This window comes from Somniosus microcephalus, chromosome 2 (genome assembly GCF_052327205.1).
Source record: "Somniosus microcephalus isolate GS21.2 chromosome 2, FLI_Smic_1.0, whole genome shotgun sequence".
Classification (NCBI taxonomy): Eukaryota; Metazoa; Chordata; class Chondrichthyes; order Squaliformes; family Somniosidae; genus Somniosus; species Somniosus microcephalus.
Window position 1 is genome coordinate 248,579,852 of NC_140988.1, and position 20,023 is coordinate 248,599,874.

Here is a 20,023-nt window from a genome sequence, read left to right on the forward strand (position 1 = left end):
CTCACTATTGAGACCATAAATTAATTTGCATCTTGAGGAAAGTCTTGACAATTAGATGCTTTCAGGTTGCTAGCTTAATGTTTTATAAAAAAAACCTTACATGCTGAATCTAGGGGCACGATCTTGCCAGCCCTGGGGAGGCAGGTTTGGAGGCGGGACTGCCGGGAAAATGGTAGAATCTGGGGGCGGGTGCCCATCCCGCCCCGTGCCATCTTCCCAAGAGACAGGCAGCCGACTCGTGCCGGGTCCAGTCTCCTGGAGGCAGGAAGGGGATTACAGCCACTTAACTACCTGTTAACAGGCAGTTAAGAGGATTATCCCCATTTTTCCAGCTGAGGTGCGGGTTTCCCGACGTCGGGACACCCCGCCAGGGTCACTGAGGCGAGCAGTGGGTCTGCGGGGGTCGGAGGGGTGCAAAAGTGCGTTGTGAAGGTAAGTGATGGGTGCAAGTGTGGAGAGGTGAGTATGTGAGGTGAGTGTAAAGTGATAGAAAATGTTTACTTACCTTTGTTTCTTCCTGCAAGCTTCATTCAACCGTTGGGGATGCAGAGATTCTCGCATCTCAATGGCAGAGATGACAGATGGCTGCTGCATTCTGCGATGCACCAGCCATCTAATTTCTGTTCACAAGAGGTTTGATGAGTCTTGAATACAAGAACTCGTCAAACAACAGAGAATGTCAGTGTTTGACAGCTTCAGAGCTGTTAAACAATAACAATTCATCTGTCAAACATTTTTGACAGATGAAACATCATACGCCGATGTTCTCTAACCGGCTTCCCCTTAATTAGCTTGCTAAGCCCACTGAGCGGGCTTAACAAGGTCAATCAAGGGAAAATAGCATGGGTTGGCCAGAAGTCGATGGAGGCGGGACTAAAACCTGACAAGCAGCAGTCCCACCTCCAACGCGCCCCCATTGACAAAAATTGCTTCTAGGACTACAGAAATATTTAAAAAGTTTAAAAATTCAGCTCAGGACACCCAAGTAAAATCCAGCTAACATTATCAGACAGGAGAAACAGTCAAGTGCAGTTTGCAGGAACTTTGCTTATTCAACTTCATACTAATTTAAGCAGAATTATTTTCACATTGAATGCAAATCTATGAAGAGCTGTAAAGGACAGATCAAGCCTCAGTGAGCAGGATAAGTAGTTCTTGTGTTTGTGTTGAGAGTGTCAGTTTCTTCTTTTTCAGTTTCATTAGTTTTTTTGGACAGTAATTAGCAAATGTGGCAGTTTGAGAAAAAGTCAAAAGCAACTTACTCCGCTCCATACTCAGACAAACCAGACAATTAGATCAAACAATATGCCTTGCTGTTGTAAAAAAAGGGAGCAGAGCAGAGATTATATTTTATCCTCTTGGTGGAAGGAAAGAAAGGGGGGGAAAAATATTAAGGCAAACCAGTAAAGAAACAGACCTCCTTTTGCAGCTGTGCTTGCAGTTTCTCCACATCATTTTTAAAGTTTTGCTGTAGATGCTCCTTCTCTGCAGTGAAAAGCTGTTCGAGTCTTTCTTCCAACACTTTAAGTTCAGTCTGGTGTTCTTCAGATAGCTTTTGAATCACTCCTTCGTATTTATTTTGCAGTTCCTCTCGATCCTTCTCTATCTGAACACAAGTCAAATTCCTCGCTTCTGACAAAAGCAGATAAGTGATAAAATAGTGAGTTAAGACAAATTACAAAAAAAATTCCTGATTTCTGCAATGAATGTGTGCGTTATTAGCATAATTCCGAGCTTAAACATTTCTTGGCAGTAAACCCGCAACAGTAAACCTTGCAAATAGAGGGTTCTTTCTTGTGCACCTCTGGCAAAATTTCTCAAGATGCAACTCAGTAGGTTGTTACCAAATCAATGCAACATAAATTCCTAATATACCAAATATTTCTTTACAAAAAGGTAACGAACCCGTGACAGTTAATTTTGTAAAAAGCTGGATTCTAGCTATGTGGTGGTCTGATTCTAGGATTTTAGAAGTTTAATGCACAGCTCCACAAAATATCAAAGATGTCTTTTTTTTTTAAAGGAACTGTAATACTGTACTATTCATTCAATTGGAAAATTTAAGACTGCAAAAATGTGCTCAGAGTTCAAGATTGGCTCAAATTAATGACTGTTCTTTTAGTATTTTTGCACAATAGTATTTATTCAGGAAAGCAAGATTTGCTGCTTTGGACAGGTTATAAAACTAACCCTTTTAATTCCCCCTCCATTTGCAAATACACACTATTTAATCAAGAGAGCCGATTGGGCCCAACCTTACAGGACGCTTTCTAGTCAATCAAAAGTTGGGAGAAAGTAGCCCACGTATACTCTGATGTTATCTCCCTGTGTAGGGTAGTATCTACACTTCTGCACATCCATTAAGAGGATGGGGAAAATCAATTAACTTTTGTCAGAAAATCCAAGGACCATAAACCAAGTCTTGCCACTCTCCTGTGCATCGCTATGGAGCATCAATTACCTGTACGGTCCCAACCCCTCAATATATTATTGCCTCCATTAAAATCAGAGTGACAATATTTTCAAACATCTTCAAAAGAAACTCTGCATAAAGCAATCAACCAGCAATACAGTAGCATCAGGCAGACTGTGGCCTTTGAGGCGAGTATCACAAAAGCAAAACAAAATTCAAACAGGCCGTGTCCCAACTCGCAGCAAGTTCCGTTCACCCATCACCCCTGTGCTCGCTGGCCTACATTGGCTCCTAGTAAAGCAACGCTTCGATTTTAAAATTTTCATCTTGTTTTCAAATCCCGCCATGGCCTCACCCCGATCTCAATCTCCTCCAGCCCCACAAACCCCCACCCCACGAGATGTCTGCATTCCCAATTCTGTCCTCAAGCATTCCTGATTTTAATTGCTCAACCATTGGTGGCCATGCCTAGGCCCCAAGCTCTGGAATTCCCTCCCTAAACTTCTCTACCTATCTATCCTCCTTTAAGACGCTCCAAAAAATCTACCCCTTTGACCAAGCTTTTGGTTATCTGCCCTAATTTCTCCTTATGTGGCTCGGTGTCAAATTTTTTATTTTTTGTCTTACAACGCTCCTGTGAAGCGCCTTGGGATGTTTTACTACATTAAAGGCGCTATATAAATACAAGTTGTTATTTGTATCTGTGCATCATAAGAACATAAGAAATAGGAGGAGTAGGCCATTTGGCACTTCGTGCCTGCCCCGCCATTCAATATCATGTCTGATCTTCTACCTCATCTCATTTACCCCCATATCCTTTGAATCCCTTAATATTCAAAAATCTATCGATCTCTGTCTTCAATATACGACTAGCCTCCACAGCCCTCTGGGGGTAGAGAATTCCAAAGATTCACCATCCTCAGTGAAAAAATGTCTCATCTCAGTCCTAAATGGCCGACCCCTTATTCTGAGACTGTGAACCCTGGTTCTAGACTCCCCAGGCAGGAGAAACATCCTCCCTGCATCTACCCTGTCAAGTCCTATAAGAACTTTATGTTTCAATGAGATCACCTCTCATTCTTCTAAACTCCAGAAAATAAGCCTAGTCTACTCAATCTGTCCTCATAGGACAATTCCCCCATCCCAGGAACCATTCCCCCATCCCAGGAACCAGTCTGGTGAACCTTCATTGAACTCCCTCCAAGGCAAGTATATCCTTACTTAGGTAAGGAGACCAAAACTGCAAAATTCTTCGGGTGTGGTCTCACCAGGGCCCGATATAATTGTAGTAAGATGTCTTTACTCTTATACTCAAATCCCCTTGCAATAAAGGCCAACATACCATTTGCTTTGCTAATTGCTTGCTGTACCTGCATGTTAACTTTCATCAATTCGTGTACAAGGACACCCAGATCCCTCTGAACACCAACATTTCCCAATCTCTCGCCATTTAAAAAATACTCTGCTTTTCTATTTTTCCTACCAAAGTGGATAACTTCACATTTCTCCACATTATATTCCATTTACCATGTTCTTGCCCACTCACTTAGCCTGTCTATATCCCCTTGAAGCCTCCTTGCATCCTCCTCACAACTTACATTCCCACCCAGCTTTGTATCATCAGCAAACTTGGATATATTACATTTGGTCCCCTCATCCAAATCATTGATATGGATTGTGAATAGCTGAGGCCCAAGCATTGATCCTTGCCATACCCCACTAGTTACGCCTGCCAACCCGAAAATTACCCGTTTATTCCTACTCTCTGTTTTCTGTCCATTAACCAATCCTCAATCCATGCTAGTATATTACCCCCAATCCCGAGCCCGAATAATGTTCAATAACCTAGTGCGGCACCTTATCGAATACCTTCTGAAAATCCAAATACACCACAGCCACTGGTTTCCCCCATATCTAGTTACAACCTCAAAAAATGAACAGATTTGTCAAACACTATTTCCCTTTCATAAATCAGTGTTGACTCTGCCCAATCCTATTATTTTTTAAGTGCCCTGTTACCACATCCCTAATAACAGGGACCAAAAAAAATGAGGGAGAAGATAGATTGAGAGTAAACTAGCTAAAAATATAAAAACAGAGAGTAAGAGCTTCTACAAGTATATAAAAAAGAGTAGCTAAAGTAAACATTGGTCCCTTAGAGGATGAGACTGGGGAATAATGAGAAACAGGGAAATGGCAAAGACTTTGCAAATATTTTATATCAGTCTTCACAGTAGAAGACACTAAAAGCATTCCAATAATAATTGATAATCAAGGGGCTATAGGGAGGGAGGAACGTAAAACAATCACCATCGTTAGAGAAAAAGTACTAGGCAAACTAATGGGACTAAAGGCTGACAAGTCTCCTGGACCTGATGGCCTGCATCCTAGGGTTTTAAAAGAAGTGGCTGCAGAAATAGTGGATGTGTTATTTGTAATCTACCACAATTCCCTGGATTCTGGAGAGGTCCCAGCAGATTGGAAAACTGCAAATGTAAGTCCCCTATTCAAGAAAGGAGGAAGACAGAAAGCAGGAAACTATAGGCCAGTTAGCCTAACATGTCATTGGGAAAGTGCTGGAATTCATTATTAAGGAATTAATAGCAGGACATTTAGAAAATCATAATGAAACCATGTTGAGGCTTCTTGATTATATGAAAGGGAAATTGTGTTTGACAAATTTACTAGAGTTCTTTGAGGATGTAACGAGCAGGGTGGATAAAGGGGAACCAGTAGATGTACTGTATTTGGATTTCCAGAAGGCATTCGATAAGGTGCCGCATAAAAGGTTACTGCACAAGATAAGACCTCACGGTGTTAGGGGTAATATATTAGACTGGATAGAGGATTGACTAACTGACAGAAAACAGAGTCGGAATGGGTAATTTTCAGGTTGGCAAACTGTAACTAGTGGGGTGCCACAGGGATCAGTGCTGGGGCCTCAACTATTTACAATCTATATTAATGACTTGGATGAGGGACCGAGTATACTGTTGCCAAATTTGCTGATGATACAAAGATAGGTGGGAAAGCAAGTTGTGAGGAGGACAAAGTCTGCAAAGGGATATAGATAGATTAAGTGAATGGGCAAAGATTTGGCAGATGGAGTATAATGTGGGAAAATGTGAGGTTATCCACTTTGGTAGGAAGAATATAAAAAGCAAAATATTATTTAAATGAAGACTACAGAATGCTGCCGTACAGGGGGGTCTGGGTGTCCTCCTACATGAAACAGTTAGCATGCAGGTACAGCAAGTAATTAGGAAAGCAAATGGAATATTGACCTTTATTGCAAGGGGGATGGAGTATAAAAGTAGGGAAGTCTTGCTACAACTGTACAGGGCATGGGTGAGACCACACCTGCAGTACTGCGTACAGTTTTGGTCTCCTTATTTAAGGAAGGATATACTTGCATTGGAGGCAGTTCACAGAAGGTTCACTAGGTTGATTCTAGAGTTGAAAGGGTTGTCTTATGAAGAAAGGTTGAGCCAGTTGGGCCTATACTCATTGGAGTTTAGAACAATGAGAGATGATTTTATTGAAACACAAGATTCTGAGGAGGCTTGACAGGGTAGATGCAGGGGGGATATTTCCCCTCATGGGGGAATCTAGAACTAGGAGGCATAGTTTCAGAATAAGGGGTCGACCATTTAAAACAGAGATGAAGAAGAATTTCTTGAGGGTCGTGAATCTTTGGAATTCTCTACCCCAGAGAGCTGTGGAAGCTGAGTCATTGAATATATTTCAAGGCAGAGATAGACAGATTTTTGAAAAACAGGGGAATCAAGGGTCATGGGAGCGGGCAGGAAAGTGGAGTGGAGGCCAAGATCAGATCAGCCATGATCTTATTGAATGGCAGAGCAGGCTCAAGGGGCCGCATGGCCTACTCCTGCTCCTATTTCTCACGCTCTTATGCAATAGATTCTAGCATTTCCCCTACTACTGATGTCAGGCTAACTGGTCTGTAGTTCCCAGTTTTCTTTCTCCCTCCTTTCTTAAATAGTGGGCTTACATTTGCATAAAGGGTGGTGGGCAATCTGTTTCCAGTTCTCCACAAATGCCACAGAGAGTTTTGCTATTAGAACAAACATGTCCTAGGCTACTCTGCTTTGTCTTCCTACATGGAAACACTTGACTGCCATTCATTATTCCCCATTACAGCATGGCTCAGCTATATAATGGACATTGGGTATAAGCATAGCACATTCCATGGTACTGGGAGCTGTAATCTAAAAATCTAAACACAAATACACAGCTGGGATTTTTTCAGGAGAAGCGAGAGAGATCAGGACAAGAGATTCCACTTGGAACTGGATCATTTTAAGGATACTCAAATGTTACGCACCAACTCCCCTATATTTAACCAAAGGAATCTGAAACCAACATCACAAAGGCATTTTTGCTGTAATTCATATTCAAACAGTAGTACAAGCTTTTAAATGCAACTTTTGTCTGCCGGACTCAAGTTATACTTGTGAATTTATTTGGAGGAGGAGGAGGAGGAAAGTGTGTACAATTAATCTTGTCCAACATTTTCACAATCTGAATAGCACAGGAAAAAAAAAAATCTTGCATATGCTTTTGATTGTGCTCGTGCTCATTTGAAACATTTGTAACATTGAGCAAAAATGTGTTTGCTGCAGTAGCAACTCCATAACTGCACAGTAATTAGAATAAACATGCTTGCTAGGAGCTATATCAATTTACAAATCAAGTTACAATATCAGAGTGAAGTTATAACAGTTAATGCAGTAGACTGCAGTCGGAAAAACCTTCAGCCTCTTGATGCTGCAATGCTTGGATCCACTGAGCACTGCTGGCATGAATCCAAGTGACATCATCACAGCTGTTTACATTATTCAGAACAATCATCCATCATGCTATCTAGCAATACACTCCAAGATCCAAAAAACCGAGTCCTTTGTTCTGAAACATGTACACAACCGCTCCAAGGTATATGCAATGCCCTTGCATTCAGGCAGGTTAATTGGCAGGATGTGGTGTGACTGCACAGTTCACATATCAAAAATGCATCTGATTCACCAAACAAAAGCTCAACACATTTTGACTTTAGTTGCTGAAAATAGCTTTACAGGTTAAAACACTTGAAAGCAAAGTACACCCACGGAAACATTACATAAACAAACTTATCGCCAGTGTTTCAAAATTAAATTTTCTGTTCCACATTAATGGAGTTCTACTAAGCCAGATGTACTTTGTCAAATGGAATGAAAGCATAAATTCAACAGTGAAACAGATTTCTGAAGGATATTAGTGTTGGTAAGTGAAATAATTTCATCACCAGTATTAACAAAGTACTTCCAGGACACAATAGCTAAATATCGAGCAATATCTAAAAGGACCATTAGTCTGGCCAGAGGTATTTTGATTTCCCAATCTACCCAAATACAATCTCAACACTGTTGGTCTATGCGGACCATTTCTTTTCCTTTCCCTCCATTTATCCTCCTCCCGCTGTAATATCAGTAATATCACAGCCTGGAGGCAGAAATTGGATTGTACTAATTATTCATACAAAAAGCTTGCACATACATAATTACAAGCTTATGCCTTGACAAGAAGATGGCTGAGGTCGTACGAAATCAATCATTGCAGCCCCATAAAGTGGCTGGAGTTCAAGGCAATGCTCTCAGCCCATCATCTTCAGCTATACCAATGACCTTCTCTCTATCAGAGAAGGACTGCCCACTGATCATTCCAGCATTCAGCTGCATTCACAACTACTAATGAAGCAGCCCCAGCTTATCTACAGCAGGATGTACGGTAGACAATAAAATTATAAAAAAGATAGGGATGTCACCTTGGATAGAAAGACAATCATACCCAGAATCACACTTTTCAGCTAATGTCCCAGACTCCTCCACTTGTCCCACTGGCAGGACAGTCCCACCAGGGGTGACAGCACAGTGGTACACAGTTGGGAGGGAGTGGCCCTGGGAGTCCTCAACATTGACTCGGGACCCTATGAAGTCTCATGGCTTCAGGTCAACCATGGGCAAGGAAAGCTCCTGCTGATTACCACCTACCGCCCTCCCTCAGCTGATGAATCAGTACTCCATGTTGAACCCCACTTGGAAGAACAACTAAGGGTACCAAGGACACAATGTACTCTGGGTGGGGGACTTCAATGTCCATCACCAAGAGTGGCTCGGTAGCACCACTACTGACCGAGCCGGCCGAGTCCTGAAGGACATAGCTGCCAGACTGGGCCTGCGGCAGGTGGTGAGAGAACCAACACGAGGGAAAAACCTATTTGACTTCAGCCTCATCAATCTACCGGTCGCAGATGCATCTGTCCATGAAAGCATTAGTAGCAGTGACCACCGCACAGTCCTTGTAGAGACGAAGTCCCGTCTTCACACGGAGGACACCCTCCATCGTGTTGTGTGGCACTACCACCGTGCTAAATAGGATAGATTCAGAACAGCTATCGCAGCTCAAAACTGAACATCCATGAGGTGCTGTGGGCCATCAGCAGCAACAGAATTGTATTCCATCACAATCTGTAACCTCATGGCCCGGCATATCCCTCACTCTACCATTACCATCAAGCCAGGGGGCCAACCCTGGTTCAATGAGGAGTGCAGAAGAGCATGCCAAGAGTAGCACCAGTCGTACCTAAAAATGAGGTGCCAACCTGGGGAAGCTGCAACACAGGACTACATGCGTGTTAAACAGCAGAAGCAGCAGGCTATAGACAGAGCTAAGCGATCCCATAATCAATGGATCAGATCAAAGCTCTGCAGTCCTGCCACACCCAGTAGTGAATGGTGGACAATTAAACAACAGGAGGTAGAGGCTCCATGAATATCCCCATCCTCAATGATGAGGGAGCCCAGCACGCGAGTGCAAAAGAGAAGGCTGAAGCATTTGCAACCATCTTCAACCAAAAGTGCCGAGTGGATGACCATATCACCCTGCTCCGGAGGTCCCCACCACCACAGAAGCCAATCTTCAGCCAATTTGATTCATTCCACGCGATATCAGAAAACAGCTGAGCACACTGGATACAGCAAAGGCTATGGGCCTCGACAACATCCTGGCTGTTGAGCTGAAGACTTGAGCTCCAGAACTAGCCATGTCTTTCCAGTACAGCTACAACACTGGCATCTACCCAACAATGTGGAAAACTGCCCAGGTATGTCCTGTCCACAAAAAGCAGGACAAATCCAATCTGACCAATTACCACCCCGTAAGTCTACTCTCAATCATCATCATCAGCAGCAAATTGATGGAAGGTGTTGCCGACAGTGCTATTAAGCAGCACTTACTCATCAATAACCTGCTCACCGATGCTCAGTTTGGGTTCTGCCAGGACCACTCAGCTCCAGACCTCATGACTGCCTTGGTCCAAACATGGACAAAAAGAGTTGAATTAGAGGTGAGGGGAGAGTGACTGCCCTCGGCATCAAGGCAGCATTTTACCAAGTGTGGCTTCAAGGAGCCCTAGTAAAATTGAAGTCAATGGGAATCAGGGAAAACTCTCCCCTGGCTGGAGTTATACCTAGCACAAAGGAAGATAATTGTGGTTGTTGAAGGTCAATCATCTCAGCCCTAGGACATTGCTGCAGGAGTTCTTCAGGGCAATGTCCTAGGCCAAACTATCTTCAGCTGCTTCATCAATGACCTTCCCTCATCAGAAGGTCAGAAGTGGGATCTTCGCAGTGTTTAGTTCCATTCGCAACTCTTCAGATAATGAAGCAGTCCATGCCCGCATGAAGCTAGACCTGATGACATTCAGGCTTGGGTTGATAAGTGGCAAGTAACATTTGCACCACACAAGTGTCAGGCAATGACCATCTCCAACAAGCGAGAGTCTAACCACCATCCTTGCCATTCAACGGCACTACCATTGCCGAATCCCCCACCATCAACATCCTGGGGTTCACCATTGACCAGAAACTTGGCTGGACCAGCCACAAATACCGTGGCAACAAGAGCAGGTCAGTGGCTGGGTATTCTGCAGTGAGTGTCTCACCTCGCGACTTCCCAAAGCCTTTCCACCACCAACAAGGCACAAGTCAGGAGTGTGATGGAATACTCTCCACTGCCTGGATGAGTGCAGCTCCAACAACACTCAAGAAGCTCGACACCATCCAAGACAAAGCAGCCCGCTTGATTCGCACCCCATCCACCACCTTAAACATTCACTCCCTCCACCACTGGCTGCAGTGTGTACCATCTACAAGATGCACTGCAGCAAGACGCCAAGGCTTCTTCGACAGCACCTCCCAAACCCGCGACCTCTACCACCTAGAAGGACAAGGGCAGCAGGCACATGGGAACACCATCACCTGCAAGTTCCCCTCCAAGTTACACACCATCCTGACTTGGAAGTATATCACCTTTCCTTCATCGTCACTGGGTCAAAATCCTGGAACTCCCTCCCTAACAGCACTGTGGGAGTACCTTCACCACATGGACTACAGCAGTTCAAGGAGGTTCACCACCTTCTCAAGGACAATTAGGGATGGGTAATAAATGCTGGCCTTGCCATCAATGCCCACATCCCAGGAACAAATAAAAAATAGAAAATCTCAAAATAGATCAGCCTTCAGGTCCAGATGACATTCACCCAAGCGTGATTAAAGAGAAATGACACATGCTCTCAGTCCCTCTTGCTTGTATCTTCAACAGCACAAGAGAGTCAAGGGCTGTTCCCAATTTCCATTAAAATGTAGACATTGGAATTTATAACGTAAAGTGTTGGATAGAAGTGGGTGCAAAGAAAGATTTTTTATTTTGGATGATGGTATTTGATTTAAGAACAGACTACACTGAGTCACTAAGCACCTAACACAAACTTCATGAATTTCAACCCTCCTAGACTAATGCTAGAGAGGTTGCAGCGAGACACTTTTACTGATCCATACATTAAGGATAGTTTAAGACAACACAATGGCTACAACTGTCCTCATGCATCCCTCTAACCCACTATCTGCCTCGGAAGGAAACAGAAAATCTTACTTGAACTGCAAGCAAACACAATTAATAGTTAGTTTCAAGAAAGTTCACCCCTACACTGTGGTTTAGAGCAGGTTTAAGCTGTAGCAGATTTGCCAACCGGAGACCGCAATTTGGGCCATCTTCCTGAAGCCCAACACAAGATACTGTCTGCAAAATTAACCAACAGGGAGTCAAAAGAAAAAAGATGGGCATACCAAACACTACTAGGTACCACAGAAACCATCCAGTCCAACGCTATTATTTAGTTGTCAATGGTCTCAAATTCCTGACAATAACCTACTGCTCCACCCTGGCCCTCAAATTTGCAACACCTCAGTGCCTCATAGACAAGTCACTTTAGAAGCCATTTTGCACAGAGCAAGATGCCACAAATGGCAGTAAGTGAATGACTATTAAATCAGTTTCTGATGGTTCTGGTTGAGGGAGGTCAGGACACCAAGAGAATAAACTGCATATCTTAAAATAGTGCTGTGGGGTCAAACATCCATCTGAACACCATTGGAACTGACAAAGGACCAGGTAATAACATTTCATCTGGATAATGGTAGAAAAATACCTTCTGCACATCTCATTATATTTACATCCTGCATTTGATTAATGATTCCCTGTACTACAACTGCACAGCAATTAAAATCCTTCAGTTCTAAAAAAGTCTTACTGCATAGTATAAAAACTTTGCAGCAACCATAGGCATCCATAATGAGACACAGGGTGAACCACCAGTGAGAGAGAGGAGGATGTTATCATACAAAGACATGGCGACATACGTAATATAACATGAGTTTATGCCCGTCACATTTCAGGAGTTTGGTCATTTTTTCTTCATGGAAAATATCTCGGGAGAGAAATGGGTTTAAACTTTGTTTTTAAAAAAAAAAACAGTTTAGTTGATAGGTCTGCTGAGAAATCGCTGTATGGAAAAGTCGGCAGAGATTGTCTATCAAGAGACAAGGGATAATAGGCACATGCCCAATCAGATTTTGAACATAGGACTGCGAAACATAGCCCTTAACCTGGAGAATGGAAGACAGAAATTAAGGATATTCATTTTTACAGCTCAAAGTACACTGAAAGAAAGAATGCCAAAAACAATTAAGCCCATGAAAGGAAAAGGCATGAGGTTCATTCATTTTTTCCCCATGTTTTCAAGGGGTAACTGAGATTGAGCCAAGTAACTGGAATTTTTCCTCGACTATTACTCTGCATGTTCACTTTATGTCTGTAAAATAAAGCAGCTGGACCCTTCGTATCTGGCCTCATTTTACCATGTGTTTCTCAATCTGCCTTCAGAGAAGAGCATGACACATGTACAAGACACGATATCCAGTTCAGATCACAAGGTGGTCCCATTGTTGCACCCCTGGGATATGCCATCATAGAATGGCCACACCCTAAACACATGATGGTCAGACATCTTGCAAGAATGTTCCTAGGCCCCAAACTCTGGAATTCCCTCCTTAAACTTCTCTGCTGCTCTTTCCTCCTTTAAAGACGTTTCTTAAAACCTACCTCTTTGACCAAGCTTTTGATCACGTGCCCGAATTTCTCCTTATGTGGCTCAGTGTCAAATTGTGTGTCTTATAATACACACCGTGGGACGTTTTACTACGTTAAAGGCACTATATAAATACAAGTTATTTTTGTTGAGTGACCAGCACAACTGTACTCAAGAGAATATCCAAGGCAAAATCTAAACTTACAACAGTCTGCTTATTCCAAGCGTTTCCCATCCCAGCCACGGCAAAGCCATTATTTGGTTAAATTTGTACAACCCTCCATTTCATTAAATTTTTAGTTCATCTTTGCTCAGTTAATGCCAATAAAATCTCTCATTCATCCCATTACCTGAAGTTACATCATTTAAAAAAAATCAACTCAAAACCATTTATATTTAGTGACCTACTTCATTCATCCTTTAAAAGAAACATTAAGAGATTGTACATTTGAAGTAGGGTTTTTGTCAGGTCCAAAATAGTGTGGCTGGGGACAAATCCTGAGGCATAGCTTAGAAAGAAACTTGTAATAAATTGTATTGAAGCAAATTTCAACTGTTGCATGGCCCCAACCTTCAACTGGTAAAGGGGCAGCTTTATTTTAGTGCCATCTGTATTCCAGGGTTTCCTGGCTCCTAGCCATTTGCCAGTTCTTCATTTAGTTGATGCAGATTTCGATGCAGTGCAGTTAACACTCAGGAAGGGATGTCCATCTTGCATGAAAAATTAAACGACAGCTGCTCAAAAAAGTGATGTCTGGCCAGAAACAAGTGTCAACCCTAATTGCAAGGTAGAAGCATTTTCTATTCCCATTATCAACAACCTTCCCCACTCGAAAAAAAAAAATTCCCTTCAAGAAATTTTAGGTCATCTTCCATTTTATGTAAACCAACTCTGCGCATTACATCTTCAGATAATCTTTCCAAGGACATAACATTTTTCTGGGACATGAAGTATGGGTCAAAGTGATAACTTCATACTAAATGTTAAGAGTATTTTTTTTTCAAATTTATTATCTATTATTTACAGAATGAGAGAGAAATATTTATGATGGTTAAAAAAAAGTTTAGATGTTACCAGGTTTCTATTGTGCACAGCGACACCAAGTTTTGTAGCCATAACTTCTTCAATTTGTTTTTATTGAAACCAATCACAATTATATTGCAAAGTTTACATCACAGCAAGTACAGCATCTGCTGAAATGCAAGTTGTACCCACCAATCACAATTTGGGCACTTCCCAAGCCTACCTGAAAACTGATGGCAACGCAATGGAGTTTAAAAAAAAAAATCCAAGTACTTTCTTAACATGTGCAGTTAGCTTCAAATGTGGCAGCACAATTCTTGTAGTGATAGACCCATTTGCAGAACGTTGAACTATAAAAAGTTACCAATCAAACTGTTCTCCAATTTAAATCGATTTGCTTTAAAATAGCATAAAACGGTCAACTACAATATTACATTAAAATCAGTCCACTTTAGAGGTCAATGGAAACTATTCATGATTTATTTGATACCATGCCTCAAAGAAAACCCACTTGTCACAGCTGTTCATTTTTCTACCTTTATATAATGGGACGGAACTTGCTGGAGCAATGCATCCCACAGTGTATGTCGTTAATTCAACATTTCCCTCCACACTTCAACTCAATATTTTTGCGCCCTCACTTGCTGGATGTGCAAGCTTATAACAGCATAGTGAGGGGAACAAGGCATCTCAGACCTTCGTCAATGGTGGGACCAGTAATAAATCTCCTTGCTTAAGGAGATACAAGGATTGAGAAATAAACAGAGAAACGGCAGAAGAGAAGTGTCAATTAGAGTTGGTGAATTAGAATCAAATCAGGTACAGAAGGAAAAATAAAGACAGGAATTGAAAAATTGGATTGAGAGGGGGAGAAAGAGACCAAAAAGAAAGAAATAGTTTAAGATTTGACATTTAAAAAATTTCTAACAACAATTTACTACCTGAAGGAATGAGACGCCACAGTTTAAATTGTTCACTTTCTGGGCCAGAGAGGTTGATTGGCAGACATTAACAATTATCACATCATTAAAAGTGTACTTGCACTATTAATTATTAGGCTTCACTTTCTGCAGCAAATTTAATGGGCAATTAATGTGCAAATACAGCAAGTTCTTAAAAAATAACGGGGCAACTAAGGCCAAGATGCTGTTTCTATGAAGCAAACGGTGGAATGGCGTAAATCAACCAGCAACTCAGAGTATCTCAATTCCCTGAACCTGCTGGCCAATTTGCACAATAATGCCGTGCATCATTCACATGATGTTATTTTTTCAGCAAGTTCCGGCCCAATGGCTTCCATGACATATACACACCACCCTGGAGGAATTGGAATATCATCCCAAGTCTTCTAACCAAAAATTAGGTACATCAGTTCACGCAGGCCATGAATATAAACTGTCTATATTGCGCCTATGAGGGGAAAAGGCCTTTACTGCAGAAATCTAAGTACATATTGTACCACATACTGACAATTGAGGCATTGCACAAAAGAAATTCCACAAATAAAAAGAAAACCCCTCATTTAAAAAAGGTTACCCCAGAGAAGCAAATAGTTCATTGTTTTTAAGGATACCTTTGATAAAATAATAAGACATAAAACAACCCACAAGCATGAAACCAGTCTTTCACAAGTGCATGCCCAGATGCCCCTTCACTGATTCACAGCACAAGTCAACAAGCTGCCTTGGAACTGGCCATAACTAGTGTTCACAAAAAACAAACCTATTTAATTCATAAATAGTAAGACAAAAGTATGCCAGGATGTTTTATTTTGGGAGGTGGTGATTTTTGTTCATCAGTGGGAAGGATATCACTTTTGGGGGCTGGAATGCTGTTCTACTTTTGAACCCATGTTGGTATCAAGCATGCCAAGTCATTTATAAAATAGGTGGAGAGAAACAATCCCCTTGTGCTGCTTTAAATCAAACTCAAATGCATCCTCAACACCACTAAGTTTTTCTATTTGCCACACTTCCCTGGCACCAAATGATTGCTCGCTCAACTATGGATGCATTTCTGCTAAAGATTTATGCCTATTATGAACATGGCTGAAATGAACTATGCATTTCATTTCAATTCCTTACAACTAACCAATGGAAGAATTATTCAATTCTGGGCTGGATTTGAAAACATTCTGCCAGACATAAAAAGTGATGTTCTAAACCACTGCATCAAGTCCTCAATTGTTTCAATATTAATAAACTTTAAAGCAAAAAGTGTATTAAGAAAGTTCAGCATTAAATGAATTTTAAATGAAAAATAACAGTGAAGCAACTTATTTGGATTTAAACTCAGATGAATGGGGGGGTGGAAAACACATTTTCCCAAGGCGGTTCCTGGTACAGCAAATGCTTGGAATTCCATGAACTTAGGTCACACTGCCAGCCTCCAGGGAAATTTAAAGCAGAAGTATTTTAACAGTCATCATGGAAGAGTCAGCTGTAGAAATATTACTAAACAGTTCAGAGTGTAACAGATCACATCATGCATATTCTTTTTAGAAAGAACTTTGAACCACAAAATTTTCGATATGCAGCCCCATTGCTGGAATTCTTACCTAGTTCACTATGCAGAGTAAGCAGCTCCCGAGCCAACTCCTTGTGTTGTTTGCCTACTTCCTCCCGCTGTGAAAAAAAAATATTTTGTTACTATGGAAATATCCTTAGTGGAACAAAACTTTGAACTACAAACTTTAAACAGTTAACATAAGTGAATATGTAGTTTTCAAAACTGTTGAAACTGAAATATTTTGTCTGAAATCACTAGTGCACTGAAATTAGTATAAAAACCCCATAACAGACAATAGCAAAATCTGATGACGCATCAATTCATTTTGCATTAAAAGGTATGTGATGAGAAAGTAACATAAATTGCCATGTGTGCTTTCTAGATAAAGCCTCAGAAACCAAGACAACTTTACCTTCATTAAAAACAAAACTCCAGTATCCAGTGTTTTTCGCTTAGTATTGCCATAAAGCCTCGACTGCTACAAGTCAGAGAGCTGACTTAACAGGGGACAACAGCTTTAACCTGCTTAAGGTTTTCTAATGAGCACAGAACTTTGCACACCTAGTCAGGATCAGCATATCCATCAGACTGCATGCACTGCCATTCCAAAAAATTACTTTGTATTTTAACCAAATATAAGACTTGAATTAGTTCTTAGTTCACAGTCCTTGCTGTATTTTCTTTTAAAATTAAACTTAATTACATTAACCAGCAAGAGTGGCTTTAACATGGTTTTGAAACATCTTTTAGCTTATTAAATATTGGAAGATAAAATATAAACCAACGAGTACACAATTACAAATAAAAATCGGCAAGGAAACAGGCAGACCTTGCATCAGCTTCAATATCATAGGCAGATAAATTAAGTGATATCTGATTCACCAGCAATCAATAATTCTCAGGAAATTGAACTCGAGCTTTCTAATCCCTAAAGCAGAGTCAGGATGTGGCTATAAAATGCCATAGGATGTTCCGAGCTCTCCTGCTTAATAATCTGACTACCCAATGCACCATAATTATTCACCTATTATGTAGCAAAGAGGGGAAACAATATACAGTAGTGAGGAACAGCTGGAAATAAAAGAATTGGTTGAAACTACTTGCGTCAGTTACCAAACCCTCACATTTCCAGTCAGCAAATCACAAAAGGATGCATCAGTTACCCTCTTTCCAGCACAAGGACCGTAGAGGCACATTTTGCTGCTGCTGCAGCCCATTCTCCTTTTTCCTGGTTGTTTGTGTGTATTGTGCAGAAGCACAGGTGGCCACACCACAACCCAAACTGGTCTTTCTACATTTAAAATACTTGAAGGAAAAGATCCATTAGGCCTTGCCTTCCAAGTTAACTTTCAGAGCAGGATGTGTACCATATTTCCTGCAGTACTCTGCCCTGAAAAAAAAACAGCTGCATTCATAAATGAAGCAGTTGGAGACACTCATTACAGGAGGCACAGCCCTATGCGTCTGCAAACTGGAGACGAGGAGTGGGCAGAGCTGATCAATGTTAATTTACTCAAATGTCAGCAGCTAAAGCGGAGCACTGGAACACTCATTGATCTTCCAACTAATACAGTAATGGAAAAGCTCTATTTTTATATCCCAGCTTAATATGTAATGCTATCAAGCACCTCCAATAGGGCGGTCAGGCCAGCTGGAAAACAAAACGCACTGCTAAAATCTCCCAACAAAATCAGTTTTGTATTCTAATGCAAGCTACACATATTTCCAATTCAACTTATCCTAATTCAGAACCCAGCTACAGTACAAATATATAATTCTGAAATTCAGGTTTTTGTATTGGAATTTGCTGAGGTTTTTTAAATAACTTAAAAATGCAATACAAAAATCTGAATTTTTCTTGAGGGGCAGCAGAAAGGGATTAGACATATGCAAGTGAGCATGTACACTGGAGAATAAGGTAATTGCTATCGCAGTGTTGATATTGCCACACTGACAGCCAACAGGTGGTGAAAAGCTCACTAACATGTCCCCACCTTTATAAAACTTCAGTACAAAACTAAGCCTTTTTAGTCATTGTAGTCGGTTTAAGTGTTATGTTGGCAATGTTAAGGCAGATTGGGCCACAAGATTGCAGCACATCAGCCCAAATGATCAAAAAGTAAAAATATTTCAAGTGCTAGAAGATTACATTTTCAATGCAAAGCATTTTAGGTGAACGTACTGCTAGGTTAGCTAGTTTAAGAAAACACACTGAACACTTTAAAATATATAACTTGACAATTTGATGGGTGGACAGTCTGAATTGAGAAAAGTTATTTAGAATCACCTTTCAAAGTAGCAGCTCTGGCAAATACTGAAAAAACATGCATGAACACGAGGTACTTAACAGATGGGCTTACCCTGTCAAAAGTAGACAATGTGTTCAGAGGAGGGTATCTGGAATAATGCATAATGCTAACTCCTTAGTGAAGAACATGTGCCTTAATAGGGAATTAATTTCAAATTATCATCCAGATGTAGCCTGTTAACAGTAGACTGCAAAATTAAGAGTCAAAAATGTTATTCAAATTGGTTCAATTTAATCCGATGCCTGAAGCATATTGAGCACTGCTCGTCACGAGAAGCCAACAGTACCTTTTCACCATACATCATTAGCATTGCACAAGGTTACGTTTCAGTTTGGAGTATTGCAGGGACATTCCACATTCTACTGTTACCCAGCTCTTCACTGGATATGCAGCACTTTTATATAATTGTATTAAAGTGGAAAATGCCACAAGGTATTTACAACATTTTCCCCTTGAAACTTGCAACAGACGGACTGCATTTGCTAGGCTTAAAAGGTTATACAGTCTTCACATTGCATTAATAACGATAAAGACATATTCCATTCCCAAGCCTTTATAACATTCCTCATATTTGTTGCATAGCTAAAGTTTGACAATGGAAGTGCATTTGTAGTCACTGGTAGATCAACTATGGAGTGTCAAAATTATAAAGCTTGCATTGCAAATAATGATTCAGTTTCATAAAGGCAGATACTCAACTAGGGTTAACTAGCAATCCAATACATAACTAGCATTATTTGGCGTGGTGGCTTTCAGCAGTTTTATGTATTGACCAATTGATGCAAACAGATTACCACCCTTTTACAACACTAACCCAAATATGCCTAGATGTGTTTGACGCAACCTCCAGCAAATAATTTAATTGAGCACATCTCGTGTTTTTGCTCAACATTAGATATTTTTCTTGAACTGCTTTTGCACTCATCAGGTGAGGAATGCCAGTACTGGGGAATGCCACCAGTGTCAGCAGCAAGCACTCCTTGTCTACCTATACCGTGGCCAGATGCAGAACAAAGCTCATTCTACTCTGCATGTGGTTTAACCCCAACCTCTAAAAAGAGCACCTCCACTGCACTAGTATGGCATTTTCCTCCCATTTCCCCTAACATTGCCATTTAGTGCTTATTATGGGCTGCACACTATGAACTGGATTGAGGCTGCCAAACTCATTTCACAGGAACCTCACAGAAAGTAGCCAGGGGAGAATTCAATCCAATCAGTCTGGCCTATATTTAAACCCAGGTCCCAGAGGTTAAATACCAGTGCCTAACTCACTGCACCATCCA

General features: G+C 41.1%; 1 protein-coding gene across 3 annotated transcripts in view; it reads right to left on the reverse strand.

The window, feature by feature from the left end:
- The window catches only part of mtus1b (microtubule associated tumor suppressor 1b), a 215,240-nt gene that overhangs the window by 17,642 nt on the left and 177,575 nt on the right, over positions 1-20,023 (reverse strand). For 2 of the 3 annotated variants that reach the window (XM_085970777.1, XM_085970776.1), the window contains 2 exons: positions 16,478-16,544; positions 1,418-1,632 (listed from right to left, as the gene is read on the reverse strand). In XM_085970777.1, coding sequence (XP_085826903.1) covers positions 1,418-1,632; positions 16,478-16,544 — 282 coding nt within the window. The remainder of the gene's footprint in view (positions 1-1,417; positions 1,633-16,477; positions 16,545-20,023) is intronic. The other variant, XM_085970775.1, reaches the window with a different exon arrangement.